The 20105-nt window shown below is 43.1% G+C and overlaps 1 protein-coding gene across 2 annotated transcripts in view; it reads right to left on the bottom strand.

The window, feature by feature from the left end:
- Positions 1-75: 75 nt before the first annotated feature.
- Positions 76-20105, bottom strand: part of GPSM2 (G protein signaling modulator 2) — a 39544-nt gene continuing 19514 nt past the window's right edge. For both annotated transcript variants that reach the window (XM_080915566.1, XM_080915565.1), the window contains exons 2-14: positions 19826-20047; positions 19351-19486; positions 18688-18830; positions 17855-17978; positions 17634-17749; positions 14221-14376; positions 12942-13050; positions 12393-12522; positions 8334-8404; positions 5985-6164; positions 2897-3050; positions 1938-2155; positions 76-773 (exon numbers count right to left, since the gene is read on the bottom strand). In XM_080915566.1, the coding sequence (XP_080771692.1) occupies positions 549-773; positions 1938-2155; positions 2897-3050; positions 5985-6164; positions 8334-8404; positions 12393-12522; positions 12942-13050; positions 14221-14376; positions 17634-17749; positions 17855-17978; positions 18688-18830; positions 19351-19486; positions 19826-20046 (1983 nt within the window). In that variant the 5' untranslated portion in view covers position 20047 and the 3' untranslated portion in view covers positions 76-548. The remainder of the gene's footprint in view (positions 774-1937; positions 2156-2896; positions 3051-5984; positions 6165-8333; positions 8405-12392; positions 12523-12941; positions 13051-14220; positions 14377-17633; positions 17750-17854; positions 17979-18687; positions 18831-19350; positions 19487-19825; positions 20048-20105) is intronic.

Consider the following 20105-nt stretch of genomic DNA (forward strand, 5'->3'; position numbering starts at 1 on the left):
TGCTGTTTTATAGCTGTGTTACGTAATAAAGGAGACAACCCAAAGCATGCTAAAAGTAGTTTATTTCTCATTTTTCTCACTGGCTTTGCCTAAAAATATATTGAATATAGTTTTCTTAAACTAGAATTTTATGACTATTTTCATCTTTTTTACATAGGACATTTACATTATTTTCAATAAACAATGAAATCTATATTTATTCATGGGCAGGTATAAAAAAAAGTCATTGTCAACTAGATCCTTAAAAAATGACCTCAGAAAGAAAGGACTGAATTCTAATGTAGGATTCATTTAAATTTCTATTACACAAACCCTAGCCAAGGAATCTAATAACCCAAGCAAAATCTCAAGGTCAGTTAAATTGATGAAGCACCTTACAGGACATTCAGCCCTGAATGTCTCTAAAAGAATGTCAGTCCCTTGGTGCTTCAACATGTAAAACTTGGTGACTACCACAGAGCTGTGTAAGCTTAATTTCCCTGCAGTGTCCTGAGGGAACCAGTCCTTTTCTTTAGTAGGAAATGCCACACCGTTTTGCAGTTTGCTAGTTATTTTCCTGAATGCTTAAATTCTAACAAAGCATTATTTTGCAGAAGTTCCTTTAGTCCATACTGACTGTCTCTGTTTGGGTCTCTCTGCAGCAGAACTCTTTGTTCGTCCATTCTTTTAGCTTGAGAGCGTAAGATGAGGCTAAAAAAGTCTTCATCGGGGACAGTCGGCCCCTTTGTGACAGCAGGTGGCGGAGCACATCTTTGATCATCTAATCTGGACCCCTAAAGACGAGAGATTGAAGTGTAAGGGTCAGAAAGGAAAACCAAGCTGTGCCACTGTTAGAAGCTCGCTCCACGAGCATTTCTTTTGGCTTTTTTCAGACTCTTGCCTTCAGACCCGAAACTTGAGAAATGGGCTTTGCTAGTGTATCATACTGCTACAAATGGTCAAATAATCTAGCACTAAAATGTCCAGGTATGACAGTGTGAAAATTAGAATCTTATTTATATAATGTTTCTAGAATGGCCTAGGCCAGGGGGCCAACAGATTACAATCTACTGCCTACACTTGAAGTTGTTTGCACAAATGGCAGCCGAGGTTTTTCTAACTATACAGAACAGATGTTTCCCAAGTCATGACCTGTCCTGACGACCCGCTGCCCCTCCAGCCTTTACTTTTTCTTCGTAGTGCCACTGCCATTGTCTCCAGCTTGCACACTGTACACACTTGCCCTTCTTCCCACTAAGAAGCATGACCCTACAAAAGAGCATCCTGATACCTCAAATTGTCCCTGTAACAGAGGTGTTTAATGGTGTTCTGAGTGATAGGCAAGTAAATAAGGCCCGATCCACAATGAGTCCTGTGGGACTGTTGGGCAGGGTCAGAGTCTCCAACACCCAGTCACCTACGTCCCAGAACATGTGCCACACCTCTCACATAGGAACTGTGACCTGTGGTCACGTACACCAAAACATAGTTTTTAATGCTAATGAGGTACCTAGAGACCTTGAGAGTTTAGCCAAGAAACCTTCCTGGACATACCTCCCTGAAAAAGGTATTTAATCTCTGGTCTACCCTGAGGAGTTGGTATACACCCATTTTCCACAATGAACGGCCAATATGTGTAGGATAAACTGTGGGGAGCATGGAGAAAGCCTTTGACTAACAAGCTGAAGCCTGAGTCTCCCACAGAAGGCCTCTGTGCTCCCAGACAACCATCGCCAAGCTAAGAACTCTCACCAATGAACTAAGCTGGAGCTTCCATTTACCCAGGCCTACGGCCTCCAATTCTGTTTCCAACTCTTCTCGATGTAGCAGTATCTGGATGCCCAGGAGTCAGGGAGCCCAAGCTTTGGCCTCCCACACCCGAGGCTGTGTTTCCGCACCCCTTGAGTGGTGTCTCACAGCGCAGGGTGATCTTCAGGATGGCACGGATGTGCACTTACTTGACACTTTACAAGGATGTCGAAGAAGTCTTCATCAGGCTCGCTCTTGTCATTTGTCATCAGGCGCTCAAGTACGGACTGGTTGTTGCCTTTCGTCAGACGGAGCCCTGGCAGATTACCGAAACTGGCCCTCTGGTCATCCAGGCGGCGGCTCTGTGAGCTAGCAAGAAGATCTAAAAACTCATCGGTGTTGGGCGATACCACAGAAGCAGATGGTGCTATGGGCAAGAAAGAATAAAGTCACAAAAACGCTGAAATACCTAACTGCACACAACTCGTAAGCATCTTGCTTTCCTCTCCTGCAGGGGCTGTTGCTTTGTGGTCTTCCCCAGCAGAGTGGGAAGGACGGACTCCCAAGAGCTTCAGATTTGTTTAGATCTCTCTGCCCTTACCTAGTACTCCCTGAGGTATCGGGCTGGATTTCAGAATGTGAGTAACAGTTATTTCCTTATATAATTTCATTTGTTTCCTTCCATGTTCTGGATGGGAATCATTTAGTGAAGTGAAAAGACTGGCCAATCTTAATCTATGGTAGAAGTCATCTTATAGTAGAGAAACGTAACAACATAAGTAATATAGTTTAGACTTTTAAATTTCAGATATGAAATGTCTTATGACTTGTATATCATATATAGATAACCACCCTTTCTTCAGTCAGGGTTTCACTAATAGGCTAGGCTGGTCTTGAATTCACTTTAATTTTCCTGTTTCAGTGCCACACGCTAGGATTATGGGGTCTTTTTACTGTATTTCTATAGTGGGACTGTAAGAAACTACAGTACTAAAGATAATGTTAAAATTGGGGAACAGTATCACAGAGGTATCCCTGCACTTGGGAGGGAAGCAAAAGAATTGGAAGTTCTCAGCCAGCTTTGCCCACCTAATGAGTGGGGCCAGCCTGGAGTATGATTCAGATAAGTAAGATGAACCAAAATTGAAGGAGAGCAAAGATGGCTCACCTTTCATCATCTTGGGGGTAGTAGAAGAAGCTACTGTGGATGCTGTGCGACAGTTTTCTTGTAAGTAGCACCTTTGGTCATCCATCCTGTTGCTTTGAAATCGCCGTAGTAAGTCAAAGAATCCTTCATCTCCGATCGCGTCTGAACTGATTTTCTAAAACAAAGCAAACCCAGTGTGCTTAATTATTCCTCTTTATTCTTAGGCCATCAATGAACACCACGATGTAATTAAATAAAAAGACAAAGGATACAGATTTTTTTAAATTGGCCTTTTACTTTAAAAAAAAAAATTAAGTGGCAAAATTGGGAATTAAATGCTCCCATATCAACCCCATAAAAACCATTTTTATTTATTAAACTTTTAATTCCTTTATTTCTTTGGCAAAAGAAATATATCTAAAGCCTGACTGGGATACTCATAACTATACCTCAGCTTCTAGAATAATAAATGAAGAATCCCAGGGTTGGAGAGATATGTCAGTGGTTAAGAGCACTGGCTGTTTTTCCAGAGGTCCTGAGTTCAATTCCCAGTACCCACATGGTGGCTCACAACCATCTGTAATGGGATCCATTGCCCTCTTCTGGTGTGCAAATATACATGCAGGCAAAACACCCATATACATAAATAAATTAATTAATTAATCTTAAAAGCCTAGTGGTGGTGGTACACATCTAAATATCCCAGTACTTGGGAGGCACAGAGACAATTGTATCTCTGAGTTTGAGGCTAACCTGGTCAACAGAGCGAATTCCAGAACAGCCAAGGCTACACAGAGAGACTCTGTCTCAACAAACAAACAAACAAACAAACCAACAAAACCAAAAACAACAACAACAAAAGAAAACAAAGAAGCATCAGTGTTTATAGGCAAAATACTGATGAGCCTTTTGAACTTTGGTGGCTGCGCTAGTTCTAAACACTTCTGTACAGAAGCTGGCCCCTCAAGTGGATCTGAACAGCAGACACAAGAAGAGGAGGGCGATTCAAGTGTCTGAGTATTGGATGGAGACATGGTAGAGAGAATTTTTAGAAGTAAGAAATTCAAATCTAAAGAACAAAATGATCGAGTGTGGTTAATACAGGAAAGACAATCTAGTAACATCCAGCTTTCTAGGTGAAGACAGGGCAGGGCATCTTACAAATGAGACAGGGAAGAGTAGCTGACTCCACGTTTGAGCTCAATCTGATGTTAGAAATGAGGTGCTTAAGCGAAATATGTTATCACCAAGACCTTGTTCCAGTACCGTGCTAGGCATGGTGACCAGACCTGTGATCCTAACCAGCCTGGTCCACAGTGAGTAAGACCTTGTCTCAGAACAGCCCCCATATGGAAAAATAACCCACAGTAGGTTTCAAAAGTCCAGGGATGTCAGCTCAGTTCTGGGTGCCTGCTGAAGACAGCCTTGAGCCCTAGTTCTGCATCCCTGGCCATCTATACCCAGCCCCTTATTAGCCAAAAAGCATTGAAGAGACACTTCAAGGGGTATATAGTCATTAGTGAGATTTTGATTAAAAAAAAAACAACCAAAAGATCTTTGTTTCTGTGAATGAGCTTCCCTGACTGAAAATGGTGCTTGGTGAAGATGTTCTTTTTGACTTACTTTGATCCTGTTTATCAGAATAGAGAATAGCATGGTAAGCTTAAAGCGCTCTTTAATAATGGTCAATAAGTCAATGGTGTCTTTACTTCTGAGTAAGTTAAATTCAATAAAGTGGTGTGTTTTTGTGATAACCTGAATAAAAATAGCCCCATGGGGATAGAGGTGTGGCCTTGTTGGAGAAAGTCTTTCACTGGGGGTGGGCTTGAGGTCTCAGATGCTCAAGCAAGGCCCAGTGTGTGTTTTCCTGCTGACCGCCCATCCAGATGTAGAACTCTCAGCTCCTCCAGCACCGTGTGTGCCTGCATGCTGCCATGCTTCCCACCATGATGACAAAAAAATGAACCTGTAAGCCAGCCCCAATTACATGTTTTTCTTTTTAAGAGTTGCCAGGGTCATGGCATATATTCACAGCAGTAGAAACCCTAAGATAAATTTCTTAATATAAAAGTGGTCATGGGCAGGCAGTGGCGGCGCACCCCTTTAATCCCAGCACTGGGGATGCAGAGGCAGGTGAAGCTTTGAGTCTGGGACCAGTTTGGTCTAAAGCAAGTTCCAGGACAGTCAAGGCCACACAAAGAAACACTGACTTGAGGGGTGGGAATGGGTGTGTGTGGAGGTTTCAATAAGATGCTACCATGGCTGTCCTCCAAGAGGCCCAAACCAGTACCTGAAAGAGTCAGATGTAGATACATCCATCCTCTGAACTGAAGTTGGGGAACCCCTGTGGTTGAACTAGTGAAAGGCTGGAAGAAGCTGAGGAGGGCAACCCTATAGGAAAACCAGCAGTTTCAACTAACCTGGACTCTCAAAATATGTCAGACACTGAGCCACCAGCCAGGCAGCATATAGGCGCTGGTCAGTCTCTGACACATTCAGAGGATTGCCTGGTCTGGCCTCAGAGAAGACACACCTCAGCCTTGAGAGATTTGTGGTCCCAGGGAGCGGGAAGCCTGGTAGTGTGGGGGAGACGTCCTCTTGTAGAGGGGGTGGGGGCTGGGAAGGAATGGGATGAGGAACTGTGGGAGGTTGGAACAGGAGGTGGGTAACAACTAGCCTGTAAAAAAATAAAGGTAATTAAAAAAAGAAAAAAGCTAATGCTACCAAATATTTTTTTTTCTAAGAAAATGTCTGCTTAAAAATCCATAAAGATTAAAAAAAAAAAAATCCCCTGGCTTCTGTTTTCACCAGGTGAAACGGTACTGCAACATTGCCTGAATAAAAAATAAAATCTTTGAATCTGAAGTCAGTTTTTCTGGCTTCAAATGTGAGTTAGTCTTACTAAGAAACAACAGTAAAATAGTGTTTTGCAGGGACTTAAAACGGTAATAATTACTGTCCAAAAAGAGAACAACTTCTCTGTGAACAGACGAGGCCCTGGCTGAGGAGTAGGAAGCCCGAGACAGACACATTCTCTGATGAGTACGTAAGTTTTTGTTCACTAACAAGTGAAGAATACAAGGAAACTAAAGTTCTCCAGACTGACTACCTTCTGAGCATGTGCCGCGCGGTGGGTGATGGAGTTGCTGCCGTGGTGGGGAGCTTTCGCGGAGGCGCTGCCACTCTTGGACTTTTTCCCCTTCAGTCTGTTGACAAACAGGAGCTTTGCAGACGGTTTGGCGATAAGAGGTTTCTGTTTAGCGAGAATGTCACTGTTCCAGTCCGGGACCTATAGATTGAAAGTGAAAAGCAGGACATGAAGAAAAGCCGCCTTCAGAGCACTCACTGTCAGGATGGGGCAGGCGTGGGTCCGTGAGAGGCTTCTGTGTTGTTGCCATTATTGTGTGTTTTGTGTTTACAGAAACAAGCAGCCTTCCTGGACTCATCCGGCCCGTGACCTTTCACCTCAGCTCTTTTTTTTTTTTTTCTTTTTGTTTTGTTTTTCCCGAGACAAGGTTTCTCTGTATAACCACCCTGGCTGTTCTGGAGCTCACTGTGTAGACCGAGCTGGGCTTGAACTCACAGAGATCTGCCTGCCTTTACCTCCCTACTGCCGGGATTAAAGAGGTGTGCTACCATGCCCGCCTAGCCTCCCAGCCTTAATGAACCCCTTCAACATATTCAACATTGGGCATCAAATGCATACTGTGAATGTTTTTAGGAGTCAAAAACAAAACCAAAAAAATATGTTTACACAAATCCCTTAAAAATATATTTTGAATGGTCAAAGAAGATAAAGTATTATTCTGGGCGTGGATCAGATAAAATTCTGTTACAGCTGGAAACTTGTAAATCCTCAGTAGACAAATTGGGCAGATTGGCTTACGGCAGGTGCAGTGACTGCTACCCAGGTTTGGAGGCGAAGGACAGCACAGTCATCATCAGCTATGCAGCCACACAGCCTGGCTGAGGGGGCAGGCCACGCATACATTCTACACCTGAGTTTGAACCCATCACAGACGGCTCATGGCAAGTACTATGTGTACCACTGGGAACCATGTAACAGTCTAGTCACAAACAGCTCCACCAGCCTAGGAGAGTCCCTGAGAGGCACAAACCACGGGGCTAGTCCCTGCTCCAAGGCTCAGAGGAGTGTGGCTTGTAGCCAGCAAGTCAGGCACAGCCGTGAGGTGAAATTTCTTGTTAGAGGAAACTTTGTGGTCTTTTTATTTGTTTGTTTGTTTGTTTGAGATGGGGTCTCTGTGTAGTGCCATGGAAATAAGTTGGCCTAGATTTAAGAACGTAAGACTTTACCTCAAAATCCATTTTAATAAAATAAAAAAAAAACATTCAAGGGGAACTGTGCCTTAAAAATTATGAGGGAAAGTGATTTCTAACCAAGAAATCTTTCTTTTAAAGTGGTAAAAGGAGAAGAAGACTTTCTTGGGAAGGAAGGGCTCAGCAGGAGTGGAAGGAGAAAGGAAAGACAATAGAGGTGAAAATGACCCAAACTCATGATATACAGGCATGAAATTATCAAAGAATAAAAATTATTTTTGTTATTCAGTGTTTTTGTTGATATTGGAGTGGGTGCAAACGCGCGTGCGTGCGTGCGTGTGTGTGTGTGTGTGTGTGTGTGTGTGTGTTTGTGTACACTGCATCTCAATCATACTCTACCTAAATTCCTAAACCGAGAATCTAAAGCAAAATCCCATCAGCCACACGAGCAGGAGAAAGCGTCTTTACAAGTCTAAGATGAGACCTCAGAGCCTTCTCTTGCTCTGCACCCGTTTCCCAGGGAGCACCTTACCCCAGCCTTCTGGTTCCTTATTTATACTTTGAGAACAATGAAATAATTAACTGTTAACTTTATTACAAAGAAGGAAAAAGACCCCACATGACTAATTCTTCCAAGTCTGGCAAGGAGCCTGAGCAGGTAAGTGCACTTGCTTGCTATGCAAGTTTGAAGACCTGAGTTTAATCCTGCATTTGGAAAGAACTGACCCCTGAAGCTGCCCTTTGACATCCACCAAAGCTTGCCACTTTGAGTCTCAGAAACACACACACACACACAGGTTCACACACAGCTCTGCAATGATCTAGCTGAATGACAAGAAGCTGAATGAATGCTCTTGCTTTTAAGCTACCTGGTATGCATTCAATTAAAGCCTGATTTTTAACAAGAGAAAATGTTCAGACAATTCAAAACAGCCTATAATGTATAAAACACAGAGGCAGTAACTGTAAGGTTTCTCATGTGCATTTCCAGAAATGCTGCATGAATATAAAGTATATATGCACTTATCTTTATTAAGCACACGGCAGCATGCTGTTCTCATCCCCCGGGCACTGGACTTTCTCTGGCTCTTTTTAAAAGCAAGCTTTTTAAGTGATATCCACAGAGTACAAGGCTCACACGCTTTTCCTTAACAGTTCCGTGAGAGCCAAGACAACCAACCTTTTCTGGTGTTAACTTCATAAGTTCCATGTTCTCCATACTATGTCTTCGTCCCAGTTTGATGCCTGAACCTTTGTTAAAAAACAAAACAAAACACAAATTCAAACAAACCGGGGAACCTTTAGGACGCACAGCTGGCATCACTACAAGCCAGCATTAGATTCACAAGTCCACACGGAAGGAGCACTCACCCTCCCACAGCTGATGAAAACAGGCCCTCTAGCATGCTTTGATGCTGGAAGCTCCTTGTGGTTGCAAAGTAAGCACTGGTTACTCGTATTTCCCCTTAGGTTTAGAAAAGGCTTTTTATAACCACTGCTTTATATTATCCATGGAGCCTCAAAGAAACCCAAACACGCTGTGCTCGGAGAGTAAACTCACGGGAAAGCTGCAGGCCTTAGGTTTTGAGGGAACTGAAAATAACTCCCTAGTTCTACAGTTTTCCTAAGTTTCCTGTTTCCACACAGGATCACTGTCAGGACGCAAGTGGAATAAAGGCAAAGCTTCTCAAAAATGGCTTTTCAGTAAGATCGTTAGACATTAATTAGAGCGTCACTGACCACAATCCTTTAAGAAGGAAGCCGTATTTTTAAAGGCATAATGTAGCTGGACATGGTGGTGCATGGCTGAGAGACAACCACTCAGATGGCGGAGTCTGGAGATCAACATTCAAAGCCAGTCTGAGTGTATAGTGAGTTCAAGAACAGATTGGGCTACACAGCAAGACCGAGTTAAAAACAAATAGCAAAGCACCACCTCCAACAAAAGGGCGTAATATAAAAGATACCTGATGCCTACCGCCCAGCTTTAAAACATGACTGGGATATAAGTCTCCTTGTGCAAGTCCCACTGTATATAAATTCCATCAGACCTGGTACATAGGTAAGCGTCCCTCACGGAGGCACACGCAGCACGGGCCTTGTATCTTAAGCACATCTGGTCCAGCATTAACACAGCTTTCCTTTTGGTTAGGTTTTGGAAGATGGACCTTTCTCATCCTCTCATTTTCCGTCTTACAATAACTTAGATGAAACCTTGCGTCAGCAGTGGGAAAGTGCAAAAACAGCGCGCTGTCCATCGTCAGGAGCCATGGCTCCATTAAGGCCTGTCTGCTTTAAAATAACTTTCCTGGATCTGTTCTGTTTGTTTTTTGCAGGATAGTCTCACCATCTGCGCAGTGAGTGGGAGGCAGCTTCCCGATCACCAGAGGAACCCACCTACAGTCCAGTCAGAGTGTTTGGTGCCTGGTATGCTTATAGGCACGTGAGGTGCATTCTGACCAACTCAGAATAGGCTCCTGATGGAGACAGTATAACCTCATCAAATAAGGATATCTGTAAGCATTCATGTTTTCCAGGGATAGATGTTTTTGGGGGTGGATGGGTAGGTATTTAAGACAGCCTCCGTGTAGCCCTCGTTGACCTGAGACTATAGATCAACTAGCCTTGAACTTAGTTGGCTCGGCTTCCAGAGTGCTGGGATTAAAGGCATGGCCACTTTTAATTTCTGACCTAATTTCTTTATGGTGTGTTATGATTCTAGAAATGGGAATTTCCCCTAGGCTTTGAAATAAATTGTCCTGAAATTATTCTGAGCTCTCCCCTGCCCAGTCTGTACATCCAGTCACGCCCCTTCTCTCTCTTTTGCCCTTCCTCTTTACAAAAATAATCTTCTTGCAGATTTGCTCACCTTTTAAAAAAAGCAAATTTTAACTGTAAAGGAGATAGATCTTCACTGCATTTCATCGTAACACACACACTGATAATATTCTTCACAATATAAATTCTGCTAAAGAACCAATATAAGTCACAGGCCACTAAAAATTGAAATATGGAAGTGTAGAGAGATGGCTCAGCGAGACCTGATTTTAGATCCTGCACCAGACGGTGCCTCACAACCGCCTGTACCTCCAGGGGCCCTGTCCCTTCTTCTGGCCTCTTCAGGCACTAGGTACATAAGCGGTACAAACACACCACGAAAGTAAAACATCCAAATATACAATAAAAAGTTTAATTGAAATGTTTTGTTTTCACTGTCATTTCTAAGTTATAGTTAATCTTATTTAAGATTCCTTCCTTACCCTGTAAGTTAACTTAGAAGTATGCTTTTAAGTTTTCAAATGGATGTTTTGTGTTCCTCTGTGTGTGTGTGTGTGTGTGTGTGTGTGTGTGTGCACATGCACTGGGAAGTACTCTGCCACTAAGCTACACCACAGTCCTCTTCTTACTGTTTAGGACAAGTGTGACTTTTTAGGATGGCCTGGCCTTGAACTGCTTCCTGAGTATCGGGGTTACAGGTCTGTTACTAGGTCCAGACTTCTATGCTACTGTCTTGATACCAATTTCCAACTTAATTGCCCGGTGCTGAGGACAGGCTGTCTGTGAGATGCAGAGCCTTTGAGATTTCTATTTGCTTTACTGGGTTAGCTTTATGGTTAAATTTTGATTACAAGCTGTGAGGTGATTGTTATTTATATTCCATTGAGTCCATTTTTTTCCACTTCTGAAAAAAGTTTTATTTTCATGCATGTCATGTGTGAGGATGTGCCTGTGAGTGCAGGTGAGATTGTGTTAGATGTCATGTTGGTGCTGGGAATGAACCCGGGTCCTCTGGAAGGGCAGGCAGTGTTTTTAACTGCTGAGCATCTCACTGCCCCGAGAACTTCTCTCTAAACTGTTCTATCGAAGGCACTGAACTAGAGCCTGGAACAGGAGAGAAAAGCGTAAGATCTCTTCCGGCGATCAATGGTGAATAGCAAGGGAGGAAAAGGAAGAGGGAGAGCAAGAGGTGTGAGGGCAGAGCCAGGTGTGGAGGCGGACAGGAGCACTCAGCTACAGGAAACACTGCAGACCCAGACAAGGGCACTGCACTAAGCATGGAGCCTCAGTGAGTGAGAAGGAGACGCTAGCATGGGTCTGAAGCTAGAGGGGCTCATGAGGAGACATGTTTTAAGGTAAGAATTCTTACAACATACCGGTTCGCAAGTTAACACAGAAAACTTCAGCTTATCCAATCACAGAGTACAACTGCTATTCACTGCACACCCCCACTTTAGAACCTTTGATGGAATGTTCCTCAAATATCTGAAGAGTATCAGTATGGGTTTCTCATCATTGACTGTCCGAGCTTAGAGAAGAAACAGCCAATGACAAAGCTAATTTTTCCATTGGCTTTCACGTTTGAAACATTCTTGTTGATGTTTTACAGACCAAGAATTTCATTCTACTTTTTAAATTTCGTGCATGGGTGGTTTTGCCTGCTCATGTCTGTGCGCCACATTTCTACCTGGTGCTGAAGGAGGAGGACATCAGACCCCTTGGAACTGGAGTTACAGTTCTGAGCTGCCCTGTCACTTCTGGGACTTAAGCCACTGCTCCTAACCCCGAGCCATCTTTCCAGCCCTCGAGTGTGAACTTAAGCTTAGGACCAAGACATTTTTTTCATTGTTGGGGTGTGCTGGTTCTAGGAGCTGGTTCTCTTCATCCACCTGTGGGTTCCTGGGCATGGATTTGCATCCTAGGACTTGTCAGCAAGTGCTTTACCCACCGAGTCATGTCTGTGGTTCATGGAGCCAAGTTTTTAAAATGTATTTCAGAGTCAAGGTCTGAGCAGCTGATAGATACAGGTAGATACATGATTTTCTGATTTTAGAAAAAAGACAACTCTAAGTTGTTTCACCAGAAGTGAAATGGGGGGTTTTACTAAAAACCAGATATATTAAACTATCTGCAATAAATGGGTAGATGAAAGACTTTAGCTCTAGCATATTCATATTTATACACTTCTGAATCACCTTACAAGTTAAACTAACAGCATCTGAATATATTTTTTACCAAAGTAAATAATTATTCCTTCAGTATTCCTGTGTTCTCGGTGAGAACTATAAGATGCTATGTTCTATATGTTGACAGGTGAACTGAACTGTAAAACCGAAACGGGAGGGAGAAGTTACTGTCACGTACACACAGTCGACATGCTTTCGAGCAACGTGAGAGGTTTTTCCTGAACGTAAAACAGATGTTGAGCATGAAGAAGTGGGGTTTCCATGCTGCCGCTTACCATGTGAGCCGCCATCAACTTCAATGTTCTCAGACATCAGGGAATTGTTTGTGCTGTAGCTCAGACCAAGAACCATCTGCAGGTCGGAGAGGTTCAGCCGCGCGGTCAGTTCACCACTTTTGTCCCCAACCTGTAACCACAAGTGTTCTCTGCATCAGTGCCGTCAGTGCACCATGACACGTGTGTATGCACGCATGCGTACACACACGCATACATATGTAAACAGCTTCCTCGGTATCTAGGACCATTCCCATTTCCTCTACGGGGGACATGAGCTCAGGAGAGGTATCTAAGCTCCAACCATCACATGTAACAAGAGCCAGTCAAGTCCTTGGTTCTAAGACTTTTTCTTTAAAAACTATGATACTTCTCTATACAGAAACAGGGTAGGAGGATGGAGTATTCGGGTAGCACCCTATTCCCACGTGTCTCCCTAGATCAAGGCAACACATCTGTCTGTTTACACAGCTCTATGAACACTGGGAAAACACCCTGCCCCGTCACTGACTTGTAAACTCTAACAGGGCACATGGATTTCTTGTTTCATACCTCTCTTGAAATTTCCAAGTGCTTTTCAGCAAAATGCATTGCCTGGTCGTGATTTCCTAGAGCTGTGTACGCGTTTCCTAAGCTCCAACACGCTCTCCCTTCACCAATTCTAAAACAGAATTCAAAATTAACACGGAGTTATCCGAAAGGAGGCCCTTATAGAGAAGAGAATCAGCCTAGCAATAACCAAAGGTATAAAGCATGCTTTGAGTTTACAGCTATAGCAGTGAGGATTTTAGACAGAGAAATGAGAATACTGAATAGCAAATTCAAAGTCAAATATTAAATCATGGAAAGATCCTTTAAAAATGCACAGCAGCCAGACCTTTAATCTCAGCACTCAGGAGGCAGAGGCTGGCAGGTCTGAGTTTGACGCTTGTCTGGTCTACATAGTTTCAGAACAGCCAGGGCCTCACAGTAAGATGTCTCACAACAACAACAACAACAACAACAACAACAACAACAACAACCTCTCTCTCATTGCATCACGAAACAAATCTCAGGAGAGGACTTGTATCCTAACCACATTATCTTTCTATTACAGCCTTACAGTAAACATTTGGTGTAGTTTAAACCCAGGGATGGGGGTGGGAGCAGCTAGCAAAACTCCCTCCCCTATATTCCGATATAGTACATTTCACTTTGAATAAATACACTGAAAAGTTCTTTCTCGTAATGAGGTAAAAATCTATCTTCTCAAGTAAATATTACAGACCAACATTCCATAGATGTTGTTTTCCATATAGAGAAAAACAATAAAGATAAATAAATAAAACCCAAAACAATTGATTCCATCTCCTTCACTTGTAACTTGTACTGAGGACTCGCCCACAGGCGACACTGCTGGAGCTGGGCTGCAGGTCCCCCTTGAGCTCTCTGCAAAGCCCACACTGAGATACACAGGACGACTTCTGGGAAGGCAGCTGAGCCTGTGACCTGGTCCCTCATTCGTAAAGTCCTATGCATCCCCATAATCCTCGGCCAGAGGCTGACCCTTAGGACAGTAACATGCGGAACTGGAGAGACGGCTCAGAGGACCCGGGTTCAATTCCCAGCACCCCCATGGCAGCTCACACTGTAACTCCTGGATCCAACACCTCACACAGACACACATGCATTCAATCACCAATGTACATAATATAAAATAATTAAAAAAAAAAAGAGTAACATCAAACAGGACACTCCTTAGGAAGCTGACACATGGGAAAGAGCCAGGGGGAAGCCAGAATGCATTAGTGCCTCGAGGTCACCAGAACTCAGGGGCAGGTGTGGAACTCACCGGTCCTTGAGCTCCTGAGCGATTGCTAAGTGCTTCAGATGGTAATCGATGGCCCTTTCATAGTCCTGGAGCAAAGTGTACGTGTTCCCAAGACTGTAGCAGGACTGAGCCTCCACGGCCCTGTCTTTAAGTTGCCGAGCCAGCAGCAGGGTCTTCCTGAAACCAGTTTACAGTGTGCTGATTTTAAATTTTGGTCCTAAGAATCATAATTTTAACATTTCCCATCTCTGTTGCTTTTTGCTGCCTTTTAAATTAGTCTGTCTGACAGTCCAATGTATTTTCTATTACTTCAGAAATAGTGAAATGTTTCAAAGTAGAAAAAAAAGAAGGCAAGCATGATTTAGACTTTGAGTCCTAACAACTCACCACAATACAGGAGGACCGAAGCACGAGAGCAGAGCCTCTAGAGCAACAGCACTAAATAGATCTCCTCTGTGCTGTCAATAGCTTAATGTTTGTGTCTTGTGGCTGCCTAGAGTTGTATCAACTGGATAGCTCCCTTGTTGCTCTCCATTAAAAAATAAAATCGATTTATTTATTTATTTTATATATGTGAGTACACTGTAGCCGTCTTCAGACACACCAGAAGAGGGCATCAGATCCCATTACGGATGGTTGCTGGGAATTGAACTCAGGACTGAAGAGAAGCCAGTGCTCTTAGCCACTGAGCCATCTCTCCAGCCTACTCTTCATTTTTTGACATGAGGATTCTCACTGAACCTGTAGCTCACTGACTCAGCTAGGCTGCCTGCCCAGCTTGCCTCAGGGATCTTGCTGTCTCTCCATCTCTTCTCCAAGCACGTGGGATGACCGGTAACACCACACCTCACATTTTAGGAGGGCGCTGGGGACTGAATTTAGGTACTCATATTTGTGTTGCAAGCACTGCATGGACAAAACCATCTCCCAACTCCAACATTCATCTTTAACCCACTGTTACCTTTGCCTTTTGTCAGAATTGATAATATTTAGGAAAAATCCTTAAATGTAAGTTTCTAGTCACTGTTTCATAAAACAAAACAAAACAAGCATTTCATTTATCTTTACCCAAATTCTACCTAACACATGCAGTACTGTCAGCAAGAAGTGAGTGTAACAGGTTAGAACACAGGCCTTAGACGGTACTGTCTGATTCAGGATCCTCCCATTGCTAGTAGTGTGGTCCAGGGAGAGCGGCTCCAGCCCTTTAGCCTTTTTCTCATATATATACTGGATAGGGAAGCAAGGCCTCACAAGGTTTCTGTGAAGGTTTAAATGAATTGGTGTGTATATAAACTGTATCAGTGCTTAAACCCACATGCCTTTGGATTTAATAATTTAAATGACTTCTTTTCCATAATTTCTGCCAAAAGCACAATTATTTCCTACCACCCTTATCTAAAAATTAAAGTATGGTAATAAGATAGTCTTTTCTAGAACACAAATTTGAAATTATATACTATGATGCTAACTCCAGAGCTGTAGCCATGAGAGGTTTCATGCTCACACTGATGGAGTGGTCCTACAGGCATATTTGAGACTTCTGGAACTGCCTTCAGGCCTCGCATCACAGATATTTTGGTCCACCATTATTCTTCGTGTGGCTACTTTATAGATGATCAGAAGTCTTTCTAGAATCAAATTCAATTACTTAGGTCTCTTTGCCAAGCCACGGCTTTGTATCCTGAAAAGTCCTCTTACATCTTTTTACGGGGGTCTGAAGACAATCTGAGGGCGAGCTCCAAGTCAACCACTCCCCTGTGTTTCTGGAACACGTTCATTTCTGAGTTCTAACCTGACTGCCTGGCATCAGGCAGGAAGTCATTACAGTGCTCACCCTTCATTAGTCAGAAAGCCACCAACCAGTCTGTAACACAACTTTGCAATATTTAACACAGGAACAACATTTAATGATGAAGACTTCTGTGTTACTTGGCTTTAAACCATGTGAAAATTTCTCAAGTCTATCAAGTTTCATATAGTTTAAACCATACAGTTAAAAATCAAAATGTATATTATACACCTTACAGAATGACATATTAGGAAGGAGATTCCATATCTAGATAACCTGAAGGTTGTGACCCCTTTGGGGGAATAGAATGACCCTTTCACAGGGACTGAATATCAGAAATCCTGCATATCAGATACTTACTTCATGATTCATTAGGTATAAAGTAACAACAAAATTATTTTGTGTTGGGGGTCACCATAACATGAAGAACTAAAAGTTCACAGCATGAGGAAGGCTGAGAACTAATGTAGAAGTTTAAAGACAGACGGTGTCCTTTAATGTTTTAGATGGTCCAGAACAACTTTAACCTTTGCTCTTTATGTGAGACAGGTCTCACTGTGTACCTCAGACCTATCTGAAAGTCACTTTGTAGATCAGGTTGGAATCAAGTTCAGAGTGGTCCACCGGCCCATACCATAAGGGCATGTGGCAGATTTTCTTCTTAAAGTAACAAAAATAGAGAAAGTTTACCAAGGAAAGGCACTCCTAAGAATGGGACTGGATTATTGGTCTGGGAAAGGCATACACCAAAAAGCTAGGATTGTTTTGTTTGTTATTGAATTCTGTCACATGGAAATCTCTAAAGCTCCAACGCACATCAACCCCTGTGCTTTTGGTTCAGTCTGAATGAGTGTTCAAACCCCAGTAAGCAGGGAAAACCCTGGACAGTCCAGAAGGCGTAGGGCAACGACTGGAACCTTGCTACCCTGCTGCTGGGCTAGAGGAATGCTGACGCAGAAGCGCAGGCTGGCGATGAACAGCGCCTCGGCTTTGGTGAGAGTCTGTGCTGGCGGACGGGTATACGCTGGCTAAGAGGCTGGGGCAGTAGAGAAAACCTCAGTGATCATCAGTGGACACTAAGACCTATGTTTTTTGACAACTTTTATCTTCAGACAAGCTGGCCTCTTGTACAGTTCATAACCGAGTGAGATAAAGCATCAACCCATACACACCACAGATGCTAAACAGGCTTATAAATGACTTGAGAAGTTTCCAACTTTAAACCAAAAGTTTTAAAGATAAAAACACACATAAGGGAAGTCACACAGCTGCCACCAAGAATCAGGTGAGAGTCTACGTGTGACGGTGAGTGTCTGCGATGACAACACTAAGAGACAGGGACAGGATTGCCAACTCAAGGCCACCAGACGAGACTTAGAAACGCTGAAACTGGGGCACAGTGTTTGTCGAGTGCAGTGTACCAGGTAAGTTCTTAGCACTAGGTGCTGAGTTCTCAACACATCCTCCTACCCAGTTCTCACAACCCCAGATCCAGGTCCTGAAGCCTGCCACTGAGGTGTGGGTGTCTAGGCCCTGATGCTGGCACACATCATCTAGACCAGGTTTCAGCTCCAAAGGCAATGTGATGTTACAGGATGCATAGTTACTCATCTGACATTTATCCACTAGATATCTGACTAACCTGTAGTATTCGGAAGCAGTTTCGAATTCACCCAGGAATATGTATGCATTTCCGAGGTTGCTGTAAGCTCTTCTTTCAGCCGCCTTATCTCCAAACTCTTTTGCAATCAGGAGACGCTGGAAGAGAAAACTTTTATTAGAGACAGAACAAAACTTAAGTTCGTCCAGTCACGGCCCTGACCCGAGGGAGGAGATGACCAGGCTCCGAGGCTTTCTGTTTACCTGCTCGTGAGCTATGACTGCATCCCTGAAGTTGCCGAGGAGGTAGTGTGTGTTGCCAAGGTTCCCAAAGGCTCGTCCCTGGGCTGCTCGGTCACCTAGAGCAGTTACTAATGACAGGTTTTCCCTTAGTGATGACAAAAGGTGGTGAAAATGTAAGTTTGGAAAAGTTCTTAGCTCAGTTACAGTAGTTTGTTCTTTTTATAGCTGAGGACTGAAGGCCAGGGCCTGTGTGGGCTGGGGGAGCCACGGAGCTGTAGTTCCAGAATTAAGATTCTATTTATCAGAAAAAGTAAGCTCATATATAATGCGCAGTGGCTTAAAGGTACATTCTGAGGCAGGACAGTTGTTAAATGGCTGGCATTCTTTATTCACTAAAACATTAACTATAGGTCTTTATTGAGAGTCATCAAGAGATAATCTTGAAGACTTGCAACTAAGCAATTCTATGAACTCAAACACTACATTTACCCCAAATAAATTCAAGCACTGAAATTTCTTGCTTTTACCACTAAGGGGCACTGGTCTGCAATTTAAGTGAAACTGCAAATTTCTAACACTAACATTTTAACAGCTGTTTCTAGTCTTGATGTTAGCTTATCCCTACTCCCCACCCCTTTGTGGTATTTGGTCTTGGTTTTGTTTGAGATGGGGGTCACATACATTGTCCTGGAATTCAGAATGTACACCAGGCTACTTTCAAAAAGGGAGGAAAGGCTGTGCTACCCCAGCCAGTTCATTAGCTCAGAACTTCTGTATCTTTCACAAACTTGGAAATCTACTGAGTAAAAAACACCTAGTAGGCGCCTGGGCCCACAGGACCACACTATACTCACTCATAGAGATCCACAGCGGCCTGTAGGGCATTTCTCACTTCTTCAGGAAACTCTCCTACATCTTGTGGACCTGGGCAACCAAAACTTTTTCCTTTAGCGTGATAGACATTTCCAAGATTGTAGAGTGCTCTTGCTTCTCCCACCTAGATGGAGACATCAACAAACCAGAAACCAGAGGCCAGGGGGTTTACACTGTGTATTCCATATTGACTTAATGTGCTATTACCATGTATGTGTGTGTGTATATGTGTGTGTGTGTATGTGTGTGTATGTGTGTGTGTGTATGTGTGTATGTGTGTGTATGTATGTGTGTATGTGTGTGTGTATGTGTGTGTGTATGTGTGTGTATGTGTGTGTGTGTGTGTCTGTGTGTGTGTGTCTGTGAGTGTGTGTATGTGCGCCATCTTACCTCCATGGGCATAACACCCCCAATACTACTGTCAAGGAAAGGATGGGTCCCCAGTGCCCACCCACAGAAAGTCAAACACATGATTTCACTCACAAAGAAGGATCTTAAAAAAAAAAACCAACAAAAAAACCCCTTGTTTTCTCTTTGACTTTTGTCTATGAACATCTTCCTTTGTAGACAAACCAAAGAAGTAGGGCTATAACACAAAACTACTTCAGTGAAGCCACTGTCATCCGGCCTGCCATCTTTATTACCTTGTCATTAAGTTCCCTGGAGATATCCAGGTGTCGCTGACAACATACAATCGCTTCATCAAAATTCCCAAGCACCTTTAAGGTGTTTCCAAGATTGCCGCTGGCTTTAGCTTCCCCGAGCTGGTCTCCAATAGTCCTAGGAAATAAATTTGAAAAACAAATGATGTTAAAACTATTTTTAAAACTTAAGACACAAAGAAGTAAAAGACTAGTTTTCCTGGAGAACAAGCAACCCAAGATAAAATACACTCATCTTGGAACCTATTTTAAAGACAAAAATTGAAACAGCTTTCTCTCGTTAATTTTCATGCATTTACTTAAACTCTAGGGCTGCTCCATTACTGATTTGCCTGAAAGTTTTCAAAAGCAATATTAATTAGGACACTTCAACTATACTGGTGTTTTTAAGGTGAACAGAGGTTCTGTTTTAAAGTATGGGTGAATTTTGACAGAGGCTATAAAAGGCAGAAGTTACCTTGCCAGGGTTAAGTCATGGTGGTGGTATTCTAACGCTTTGGCATAGTCGTGTAAGTAGAAGTAAGCGTTGCCCAGCTGGCTGTAAATAGCACTGAGTGTTTTGAGGTCTTCAGTTCCAACTTGAACTGCGGCTTCAAAAAATGACACGCCAGCGCGGCAGTCCCCTGATTTACACAGACGTTCTCCTTCCAAAGCCAGCTCAAGGCAAGAAGCTTCCATTCTGCAAAATTATATATGACAGACACATCACAACCCTATCAGTGATCTTACCTCCCAAG

This window comes from Micromys minutus (assembly GCF_963924665.1).
Source record: "Micromys minutus genome assembly, chromosome: 4".
NCBI lineage: Eukaryota > Metazoa > Chordata > Mammalia > Rodentia > Muridae > Micromys > Micromys minutus.